We start from the raw sequence: 12,078 nt of genomic DNA, 5'->3' as shown, positions 1-12,078 counted from the left end.
ACTAGACCTCAAGGTCCACTCCCCTCCAACCACACCACGACTAGACCTCAAGGTCCACTCCCCTCCAACCACACCACGACTAGACCTCAAGGTCCACCCCCCCTCAAACCACACCACGACTAGACCTCAAGGTCCACCCCCCTCCAACCACACCACGACTAGAACTCAAGGTCCACCCCCTCAAACCACACCACGACTAGACTTCAAGGTCCACTCCCCTCAAACCACACCACGACTAGAACTCAAGGTCCACTCCCCTCCAACCACACCACGACTAGAACTCAAGGTCCACTCCCCTCCAACCACACCACGACTAGAACTCAAGGTCCACCCCCTCAAACCACACCACGACTAGAACTCAATGTCCCCCCCCCTCAAACCACACCACGACTAGAACTCAATGTCCCCCCCCTTCAAACCACACCACGACTAGAACTCAATGTCCCCCCCCCTCAAACCACACCACGACTAGAACTCAAGGTCCACTCCCCTCCAACCACACCACGACTAGAACTCAAGGTCCACTCCCCTCCAACCACACCACGACTAGACCTCAAGGTCCACTCCCCTCAAACCACACCACGACTAGAACTCAAGGTCCACCCCCCTCCAACCACACCACGACTAGAACTCAATGTCCCCCCTCAAACCACACCACGACTAGACCTCAAGGTCCACTCCCCTCAAACCACACCACGACTAGAACTCAAGGTCTACCCCCCTCCAACCACACCACGACTAGAACTCATGTCCCCCTCCAACCACACCACGACTAGAACTCAAGGTCCACTCCCCTCCAACCACACCACGACTAGACCTCAAGGTCCACCCCCTCCAACCACACCACGACTAGAACTCAATGTCCCCCCTCCAACCACACCACGACTAGAACTCAATGTCCCCCCCTCCAACCACACCACGACTAGAACTCAAGGTCCACTCCCCTCAAACCACACCACGACTAGACCTCAATGTCCACCCCCCTCAAACCACACCACGACTAGAACTCAAGGTCCACTCCCCTCAAACCACACCACGACTAGAACTCAAGGTCCACTCCCCTCAAACCACACCACGACTAGACCTCAAGGTCCACCCCCCTCCAACCACACCACGACTAGAACTCAAGGTCCACTCCCCTCAAACCACACCACGACTAGAACTCAAGGTCCACCCCCTCAAACCACACCACACTAGAACTCAAGGTCCACTCCTCAAACCACACCACGATAGAACTCAATGTCCCCCCCTCAAACCACACCACTAGACTCAGAACTCACGACTAGAACTCAAGGTCCACTCCCCTCAAACCACACCACGACTAGAACTCAATGTCCCCCCTCAAACCACACCACGACTAGAACTCAAGGTCCACTCCCCTCAAACCACACCACGACTAGAACTCAAGGTCCCCCCCTCAAACCACACCACGACTAGAACTCAATGCCCCCCCTCCAACCACACCACGACTAGGCCTCATTTCCTCTAAACTTTCTCTCTAACATCCTTGCTGCATGGAGAAGACGAATGTGAACAAGAACAGGACAACGGCACCACTGTGAGCGTGTTTAAAGGGTCTCCCTCTCTCCTCCAGTCACAGTAGCTCCTCTGTACCACAACACAGGAACAACACAGCAGCTTCCATCTCCCTCCTCTATCTGTGGTTCAGCTTGGGAGAGTCTGCACCCTCCTCATCCTCATCGTCTTTCGCTCCGATCAGCCGCTGACGCGCAAAATCCTCAAAGATGATGTCATCGTCGCTGGAGAGAGTAAACTCAGTTAGTCAGGATCCAGAAGTACACTTTAAGTGCATTAATGATTCATGGCAGACAGAGGGAGACATTTTGGTTTATAGCAGACAGAGGGAGACATTTTGGTTCATAGCAGACAGAGGGAGACATTTTGGTTCATAGCAGATGGGGAGACATTTTGATTCATAGCAGACGGAGGGAGACATTTTGGTTCATAGCAGACGGGGAGACATTTTGGTTCATTACAGACGGGGAGACATTTTGGTTCATAGCAGACGGGGAGACATTTTGGTTCATAGCAGACGGGGAGACATTTTGATTCATAGCAGACGGAGGGAGACATTTTGGTTCATAGCAGATGGGGAGACATTTTGGTTCATAGCAGACGGGGAGACATTTTGGTTTATAGCAGACGGGGAGACATTTTGGTTTATAGCAGATGGGGAGACATTTTGATTCATGGCAGACAGAGGGAGACATTTTGGTTCATGGCAGACAGAGGGAGACATTTTGGTTCATAGCAGACAGAGGGAGACATTTTGGTTCATGGCAGACGGGGAGACATTTTGGTTCATAGCAGACAGAGGGAGACATTTTGGTTCATAGCAGACGGGGAGACATTTTGGTTCATGGCAGACAGAGGGAGACATTTTGGTTCATGGCAGACAGAGGGAGACATTTTGGTTCATGGCAGACAGAGGGAGACATTTTGGTTCATAGCAGACGGGGAGACATTTTGGTTCATAGCAGACGGGGAGACATTTTGGTTTATAGCAGACGGGGAGACATTTTGGTTTATAGCAGATGGGGAGACATTTTGATTCATGGCAGACAGAGGGAGACATTTTGGTTCATGGCAGACAGAGGGAGACATTTTGGTTCATAGCAGACAGAGGGAGACATTTTGGTTCATGGCAGACGGGGAGACATTTTGGTTTATAGCAGACAGGGAGACATTTTGGTTCATAGCAGACGGGGAGACATTTTGGTTTATAGCAGACGGGGAGACATTTTGGTTTATAGCAGATGGGGAGACATTTTGGTTTATAGCAGACGGGGAGACATTTTGGTTCATAGCAGACAGAGGGAGACATTTTGGTTCATAGCAGACAGGGAGACATTTTGGTTCATAGCAGACGGGGAGACATTTTGGTTCATAGCAGACAGAGGGAGACATTTTGGTTCATGGCAGACAGAGGGAGACATTTTGGTTCATGGCAGACAGAGGGAGACATTTTGGTTCATAGCAGACAGAGGGAGACATTTTGGTTTATAGCAGATGGGGAGACATTTTGGTTCATAGCAGATGGGGAGACATTTTGGTTTATAGCAGACGGGGAGACATTTTGGTTTATAGCAGATGGGGAGACATTTTGGTTTATAGCAGACGGGGAGACATTTTGGTTCATAGCAGACAGGGAGACATTTTGGTTCATAGCAGACAGGGAGACATTTTGGTTCATAGCAGACGGGGAGACATTTTGGTTCATAGCAGACAGAGGGAGACATTTTGGTTCATGGCAGACAGAGGGAGACATTTTGGTTCATGGCAGACAGAGGGAGACATTTTGGTTCATAGCAGACAGAGGGAGACATTTTGGTTTATAGCAGACAGAGGGAGACATTTTGGTTCATGGCAGACGGGGAGACATTTTGGTTTATAGCAGACGGGGAGACATTTTGGTTTATAGCAGACAGAGGGAGACATTTTGGTTCATAGCAGACAGAGGGAGACATTTTGGTTCATAGCAGACAGAGGGAGACATTTTGATTCATAGCAGACAGAGGGAGACATTTTGGTTCATAGCAGACAGAGGGAGACATTTTGGTTCATAGCAGACAGAGGGAGACATTTTGGTTCATAGCAGACAGAGGGAGACATTTTGGTTCATAGCAGACAGAGGGAGACATTTTGGTTCATAGCAGACAGAGGGAGACATTTTGGTTCATAGCAGACAGAGGGAGACATTTTGGTTCATAGCAGACAGAGGGAGACATTTTGGTTCATAGCAGATGGGGAGACATTTTGGTTCATAGCAGACGGGGAGACATTTTGGTTTATAGCAGACGGAGGGAGACATTTTGGTTCATAGCAGACAGGGAGACATTTTGGTTCATGGCAGATGGGGAGACATTTTGGTTCATAGCAGACGGGGAGACATTTTGGTTCATAGCAGACGGGGAGACATTTTGATTCATGGCAGACAGAGGGAGACATTTTGGTTCATAGCAGACGGGGAGACATTTTGGTTCATAGCAGATGGGGAGACATTTTGGTTCATAGCAGACGGGGAGACATTTTGGTTCATGGCAGATGGGGAGACATTTTGGTTCATAGCAGACGGGGAGACATTTTGGTTCATGGCAGATGGGGAGACATTTTGGTTCATAGCAGACGGGGAGACATTTTGGTTTATAGCAGACGGGGAGACATTTTGGTTTATAGCAGACAGAGGGAGACATTTTGGTTCATAGCAGACGGGGAGACATTTTGGTTCATAGCAGACAGGGAGACATTTTGGTTCATAGCAGACAGGGAGACATTTTGGTTCATAGCAGACGGAGGGAGACATTTTGGTTCATAGCAGATGGGGAGACATTTTGGTTCATAGCAGACGGGGAGACATTTTGGTTCATAGCAGACGGGGAGACATTTTGGTTCATGGCAGACGGGGAGACATTTTGGTTCATAGCAGACGGGGAGACATTTTGGTTTATAGCAGACGGGGAGACATTTTGGTTTATAGCAGATGGGGAGACATTTTGGTTTATAGCAGATGGGGAGACATTTTGGTTTATAGCAGACGGGGAGACATTTTGGTTCATGGCAGACGGGGAGACATTTTGGTTCATAGCAGACAGAGGGAGACATTTTGGTTCATAGCAGACGGGGAGACATTTTGGTTCATAGCAGATGGGGAGACATTTTGGTTTATAGCAGACGGAGGGAGACATTTTGGTTTATAGCAGATGGGGAGACATTTTGGTTCATAGCAGACGGGGAGACATTTTGGTTCATAGCAGACGGGGAGACATTTTGGTTTATAGCAGACAGGGGAGACATTTTGGTTTATAGCAGACGGGGAGACATTTTGGTTTATAGCAGACGGGGAGACATTTTGGTTTATAGCAGATGGGGAGACATTTTGGTTTATAGCAGATGGGGAGACATTTTGGTTTATAGCAGACGGGGAGACATTTTGGTTCATAGCAGATGGGGAGACATTTTGGTTCATAGCAGATGGGGAGACATTTTGGTTCATAGCAGACAGAGGGAGACATTTTGGTTCATAGCAGACGGGGAGACATTTTGGTTCATAGCAGATGGGGAGACATTTTGGTTCATAGCAGACAGAGGGAGACATTTTGGTTCATGGCAGACGGGGAGACATTTTGGTTCATAGCAGACGGGGAGACATTTTGGTTCATAGCAGATGGGGAGACATTTTGGTTTATAGCAGATGGGGAGACATTTTGGTTCATAGCAGACGGGGAGACATTTTGGTTCATAGCAGATGGGGAGACATTTTGGTTTATAGCAGATGGGGAGACATTTTGGTTTATAGCAGACGGGGAGACATTTTGGTTTATAGCAGACGGGGAGACATTTTGGTTCATAGCAGATGGGGAGACATTTTGGTTTATAGCAGATGGGGAGACATTTTGGTTTATAGCAGACGGGGAGACATTTTGGTTTATAGCAGATGGGGAGACATTTTGGTTTATAGCAGACGGGGAGACATTTTGGTTTATAGCAGATGGGGAGACATTTTGATTCATGGCAGACAGAGGGAGACATTTTGGTTCATGGCAGACAGAGGGAGACATTTTGGTTCATAGCAGACAGAGGGAGACATTTTGGTTTATAGCAGACAGAGGGAGACATTTTGGTTCATGGCAGACGGGGAGACATTTTGGTTTATAGCAGACGGGGAGACATTTTGGTTTATAGCAGACAGAGGGAGACATTTTGGTTCATAGCAGACAGAGGGAGACATTTTGGTTCATAGCAGACAGGGAGACATTTTGGTTCATAGCAGACAGAGGGAGACATTTTGGTTCATAGCAGACGGGGAGACATTTTGGTTTATAGCAGACGGGGAGACATTTTGGTTCATAGCAGACGGGGAGACATTTTGGTTTATAGCAGACAGGGGAGACATTTTGGTTCATAGCAGACAGGGGAGACATTTTGGTTTATAGCAGAGGGAGACATTTTGGTTCATAGCAGACAGGGAGACATTTTGGTTCATAGCAGACAGGGGAGACATTTTGGTTTATAGCAGACGGGGAGACATTTTGGTTCATGGCAGACGGGGAGACATTTTGGTTCATAGCAGACGGGGAGACATTTTGGTTCATAGCAGACAGAGGGAGACATTTTGGTTCATAGCAGACGGGGAGACATTTTGGTTCATAGCAGACGGGGAGACATTTTGGTTCATAGCAGACAGGGGGAGACATTTTGGTTCATAGCAGACAGGGAGACATTTTGGTTCATAGCAGACGGGGAGACATTTTGGTTCATAGCAGATGGGGAGACATTTTGATTCATAGCAGACAGGGGAGACATTTTGGTTTATAGCAGACGGGGAGACATTTTGGTTTATAGCAGACAGGGGAGACATTTTGGTTCATAGCAGACGGGGAGACATTTTGGTTCATAGCAGACAGAGGGAGACATTTTGGTTTATAGCAGACTGGGAGACATTTTGGTTTATAGCAGACGGGGAGACATTTTGGTTTATAGCAGACTGGGAGACATTTTGGTTTATAGCAGACTGGGAGACATTTTGGTTTATAGCAGACGGGGAGACATTTTGGTTTATAGCAGACAGGGAGACATTTTGGTTCATAGCAGACAGGGAGACATTTTGGTTCATAGCAGACAGGGAGACATTTTGGTTTATAGCAGACGGGGAGACATTTTGGTTCATAGCAGACGGGGAGACATTTTGGTTTATAGCAGACGGGGAGACATTTTGGTTTATAGCAGACAGAGGGAGACATTTTGGTTCATAGCAGACAGAGGGAGACATTTTGGTTTATAGCAGACGGGGAGACATTTTGGTTCATAGCAGACGGGGAGACATTTTGGTTCATAGCAGACAGGGAGACATTTTGGTTTATAGCAGACGGGGAGACATTTTGGTTCATAGCAGATGGGGAGACATTTTGGTTCATAGCAGACAGAGGGAGACATTTTGGTTCATAGCAGACAGAGGGAGACATTTTGGTTCATAGCAGACAGAGGGAGACATTTTGGTTCATAGCAGATGGGGAGACATTTTGGTTCATAGCAGACAGAGGGAGACATTTTGGTTTATAGCAGACAGAGGGAGACATTTTGGTTTATAGCAGACGGGGAGACATTTTGGTTCATAGCAGACGGGGAGACATTTTGGTTTATAGCAGACGGGGAGACATTTTGGTTTATAGCAGACGGGGAGACATTTTGGTTCATAGCAGACAGGGAGACATTTTGGTTCATGGCAGACGGGGAGACATTTTGGTTCATAGCAGATGGGGAGACATTTGTTTAGTAAATTGTATTAGACCAGAGATGGTTGGTAAAGTGTATTAGATCAGATGTTTAGTAAAGTGTAATAGATCAGATGTTTAGTAAAGTGTAATAGATCAGATGTTTAGTAAAGTGTAATAGATCAGATGTTTAGTAAAGTGTAATAGATCAGATGTTTAGTAAAGTGTAATAGATCAGATGTTTAGTAAAGTGTATTAGATCAGATGTTTAGTAAAGTGTATTAGATCAGATGTTTAGTAAAGTGTAATAGATCAGATGTTTAGTAAAGTGTATTAGATCAGATGTTTAGTAAAGTGTATTAGATCAGATGTTTAGTAAAGTGTATTAGATCAGATGTTTAGTAAAGTGTATTAGATCAGATGTTTAGTAAAGTGTATTAGATCAGATGTTCAATAACGTGTATTAGATCAAAGATGGTTAGTGAAGTGCATTGATTAGAGACTATACTGTTTAAGCCGTTATAAAGCTCACAGTCCTTTACAACTCGTTATAACCCCTTCATATTGCACTACACACAGGTGGTTCAAAAAAGGGGTGAAATCAAGATTACCACACAATTATTTTGATTATTTATTTACTGTAGGTCTGTCAGCTCAGCAAACGTCTTAGCTTATTCTGTTGTTGTCGTTCTTTTTTTTTGCGTTGTTACTGTTGCCGTTATTTATTTCGGTAATCAATCCGGATCGCGGAGTTGGACAATGCACCGTTTAAAAGTGAATTTCCCACTGAACGCGACATACAATGCGCAGCGTTTACCGTGAGCAGTCGGCTCTGCGAACGCACGAACATTGCCCTTCTAAAAACGCGCATTGCGGACAAACGCATTTTTGGAGGGGGTTGAATCCTGGTCATAGTCATTTACAGACATTACGGGGTTTAGGAAACACGTCTGCACATCACGTCTGAAATGGTATCGTCAGCGCATCACGTCTGAAATTGTATCGTCAGCGCATTACGTCTGAAATTGTATCGTCAGCGCATCACGTCTGAAATGGTATCGTCAGCTCATTACGTCTGAAATGGTATCGTCAGCACATCATGACACGGGTCCGTTAACAACACTAATGCTTCTAACAGCCTGGGAGCTACAGAAACCTGCCATGGTGACCATCTCTTGCCTGCTGTCAGTCATATAAATGGCCATTAAAACAAGGGGGATTGAAACGATAAAGAGGATGTGCTGGGAGAGACAACATTACATGAAAGACACTGAATACTGAATGTATTATTCATAATCGGGCCTATTTGCTGGACTGTATGGTCAGAGATGGACTGTATGGTCAGAGATGGACTGTATGGCCAGAGATGGACTGTATGACCAGAGATGGACTGTATGGTCAGAGATGGACTGTATGACCAGAGATGGGCTGTATGACCAGAGATGGACTGTATGACCAGAGATGGGCTGTATGACCAGAGATGGACTGTATGACCAGAAATGGACTGTATGACCAGAGATGGACTGTATGACCAGAGATGGGCTGTATGACCAGAGATGGACTGTATGACCAGAGATGGACTGTATGACCAGAGATGGACTGTATGACCAGAGATGGACTGTATGACCAGAGATGGACTGACTGTATGGTCAGATATGGACTGTATGACCAGAGATGGACTGACTGTATGACCAGAGATGGACTGTATGACCAGAGATGGACTGTATGACCAGAGATGGACTGTATGGTCAGAGATGGACTGTATGGTCAGAGATGGACTGTATGGCCAGAGATGGGCTGTATGACCAGAGATGGACTGTATGACCAGAGATGGACTGTATGGTCAGAGATGGACTGTATGGCCAGAGATGGGCTGTATGACAAGAGATGGGCTGTATGGTCAGAGATGGACTGTATGGCCAGAGATGGGCTGTATGGTCAGAGATGGACTGTATGGCCAGAGATGGACTGTATGGTCAGAGATGGACTGACTGTATGGTCAGAGATGGACTGTATGACCAGAGATGGACTGACTGTATGACCAGAGATGGACTGTATGACCAGAGATGGACTGTATGACCAGAGATGGACTGTATGGTCAGAGATGGACTGTATGGTCAGAGATGGACTGTATGGCCAGAGATGGGCTGTATGACCAGAGATGGACTGTATGACCAGAGATGGACTGTATGGTCAGAGATGGACTGTATGGCCAGAGATGGGCTGTATGACCAGAGATGGACTGTATGGTCAGAGATGGGCTGTATGACCAGAGATGGGCTGTATGGTCAGAGATGGACTGTATGGCCAGAGATGGACTGTATGACCAGAGATGGACTGTATGACCAGAGATGGACTGTATGACCAGAGATGGACTGTATGGCCAGAGATGGACTGTATGACCAGAGATGGGCTGTATGGTCAGAGATGGACTGTTAGGCTGTATGGTCAGAGATGGACTGTATGACCAGAGATGGACTGTTAGGCGGTATGGTCAGAGATGGACTGTTAGGCTGTATGACCAGAGATGGACTGTTAGGCTGTATGGTCAGAGATGGACTGTTAGGCTGTATGGTCAGAGATGGACTGTTAGGCTGTATGGTCAGAGATGGACTGTATGACCAGAGATGGACTGTTAGGCTGTATGACCAGAGATGGACTGTTAGGCTGTATGGTCAGAGATGGACTGTTAGGCTGTATGGTCAGAGATGGACTGTTAGGCTGTATGGTCAGAGATGGACTGTTAGGCTGTATGGTCAGAGATGGGCTGTTAGGCTGTATGGTCAGAGATGGACTGTATGACCAGAGATGTACTGTTAGGCTGTATGGTCAGAGATGGACTGTTAGGCTGTATGGTCAGAGATGGACTGTTAGGCTGTATGGTCAGAGATGGACTGTGTGGGCTGTATGGTCAGAGATGGATTGTATGACCAGAGATGGACTGTTAGGCTGTATGGTCAGAGATGGACTGTTAGGCTGTATGGTCAGAGATGGACTGTTAGGCTGTATGGTCAGAGATGGGCTGTTAGGCTGTATGGTCAGAGATGGACTGTATGACCAGAGATGGACTGTTAGGCTGTATGGTCAGAGATGGACTGTTAGGCTGTATGACCAGAGATGGGCTGTTAGGCTGTATGACCAGAGATGGGCTGTTAGGCTGTATGGTCAGAGATGGACTGTATGACCAGAGATGTACTGTTAGGCTGTATGACCAGAGATGGACTGTTAGGCTGTATGGTCAGAGATGGACTGTTAGGCTGTATGGTCAGAGATGGGCTGTTAGGCTGTATGGCCAGAGATGGACTGTTAGGCTGTATGACCAGAGATGGACTGTTAGGCTGTATGGTCAGAGATGGACTGTATGACCAGAGATGGACTGTTAGGCTGTATGGTCAGAGATGGACTGTTAGGCTGTATGACCAGAGATGGACTGTTAGGCTGTATGACCAGAGATGGACTGTTAGGCTGTATGGTCAGAGATGGACTGTTAGGCTGTATGGTCAGAGATGGACTGTTAGGCTGTATGGTCAGAGATGGACTGTTAGGCTGTATGGTCAGAGATGGACTGTTAGGCTGTATGACCAGAGATGGACTGTTAGGCTGTATGACCAGAGATGGACTGTTAGGCTGTATGGTCAGAGATGGACTGTTAGGCTGTATGGTCAGAGATGGACTGTATGGCCAGAGATGGACTGTATGACCAGAGATGGACTGTTAGGCTGTATGGTCAGAGATGGACTGTTAGGCTGTATGGTCCAGATGGACTGTTAGGCTGTATGGTCAGAGATGGACTGTTGGTCAGAGATGGACTGTTATGACTGTATGGTCAGAGATGGACTGTTGGTCAGAGATGGACTGTTAGGCTGTATGGTCAGAGATGGACTGTTAGGTCAGAGATGGACTGTTAGGCTGTATGGTCAGAGATGGACTATTAGGCTGTATGGTCAGAGATGGACTGTTAGGTCAGAGATGGACTGTTAGACTGTATGGTCAGAGATGGACTGTTAGGTCAGAGATGGACTGTTAGGCTGTATGGTCAGAGATGGACTGTTCGGCTGTATGACCAGAGATGGACTGTTCGGCTGTATGACCAGAGATGGACTGTTCGGCTGTATGACCAGAGATGGACTGTTAGGCTGTATGGTCAGAGATGGACTGTTACTGTATGGTCAGAGATGGACTGTATGACCAGAGATGGACTGGGCTGTATGACCAGAGATGGACTGTATGACCAGAGATGGGACTGTATGGTCAGAGATGGACTGTTAGGCTGTATGGTCAGAGATGGGCTGTTATGGGCTGTATGGTCAGAGATGGACTGTATGACCAGAGATGGACTGTTAGGCTGTATGGTCAGAGATGGACTGTTAGGCTGTATGGTCAGAGATGGACTGTTAGGCTGTATGGTCAGAGATGGACTGTATGACCAGAGATGGACTGTTAGGCTGTATGACCAGAGATGGGACTGTATGACCAGAGATGGACTGTATGACCAGAGATGGACTGGGCTGTATGGTCAGAGATGGACTGTTACTGTATGGTCAGAGATGGACTGTTATGGTCAGAGATGGATGGGCTGTATGACCAGAGATGGACTGTTAGGCTGTATGGTCAGAGATGACTGTTAGGCTGTATGGTCAGAGATGGACTGTATGGACCAGAGATGGACTGTTCGGCTGTATGACCAGAGATGGACTGTATGGTCTGAGATGACCAGAGATGGACTGTTGGGCTGTATGGTCAGAGATGGACTGTTAGGCTGTATGGTCAGAGATGGACTGTTAGGCTGTACCAGAGATGGACTGTTAGGCTGTATGGTCAGAGATGGACTGTTAGGCTGTATGGT

General features: G+C 46.9%; 1 protein-coding gene across 3 annotated transcripts in view; it reads right to left on the bottom strand.

The window, feature by feature from the left end:
- Positions 1 to 1,455: 1,455 nt before the first annotated feature.
- Positions 1,456 to 12,078, bottom strand: part of arrb1 (arrestin, beta 1) — a 94,474-nt gene continuing 83,851 nt past the window's right edge. For all 3 annotated transcript variants that reach the window (XM_052476880.1, XM_052476942.1, XM_052476911.1), the window contains one exon: positions 1,456 to 1,760. In XM_052476880.1, coding sequence (XP_052332840.1) covers positions 1,655 to 1,760 — 106 coding nt within the window. In that variant the 3' untranslated portion in view covers positions 1,456 to 1,654. The remainder of the gene's footprint in view (positions 1,761 to 12,078) is intronic.

Source organism: Oncorhynchus keta, chromosome 1 (assembly GCF_023373465.1).
Source record: "Oncorhynchus keta strain PuntledgeMale-10-30-2019 chromosome 1, Oket_V2, whole genome shotgun sequence".
NCBI classification, from domain to species: Eukaryota; Metazoa; Chordata; class Actinopteri; order Salmoniformes; family Salmonidae; genus Oncorhynchus; species Oncorhynchus keta.
This window is presented reverse-complemented; position numbering and strand designations above follow the sequence as displayed.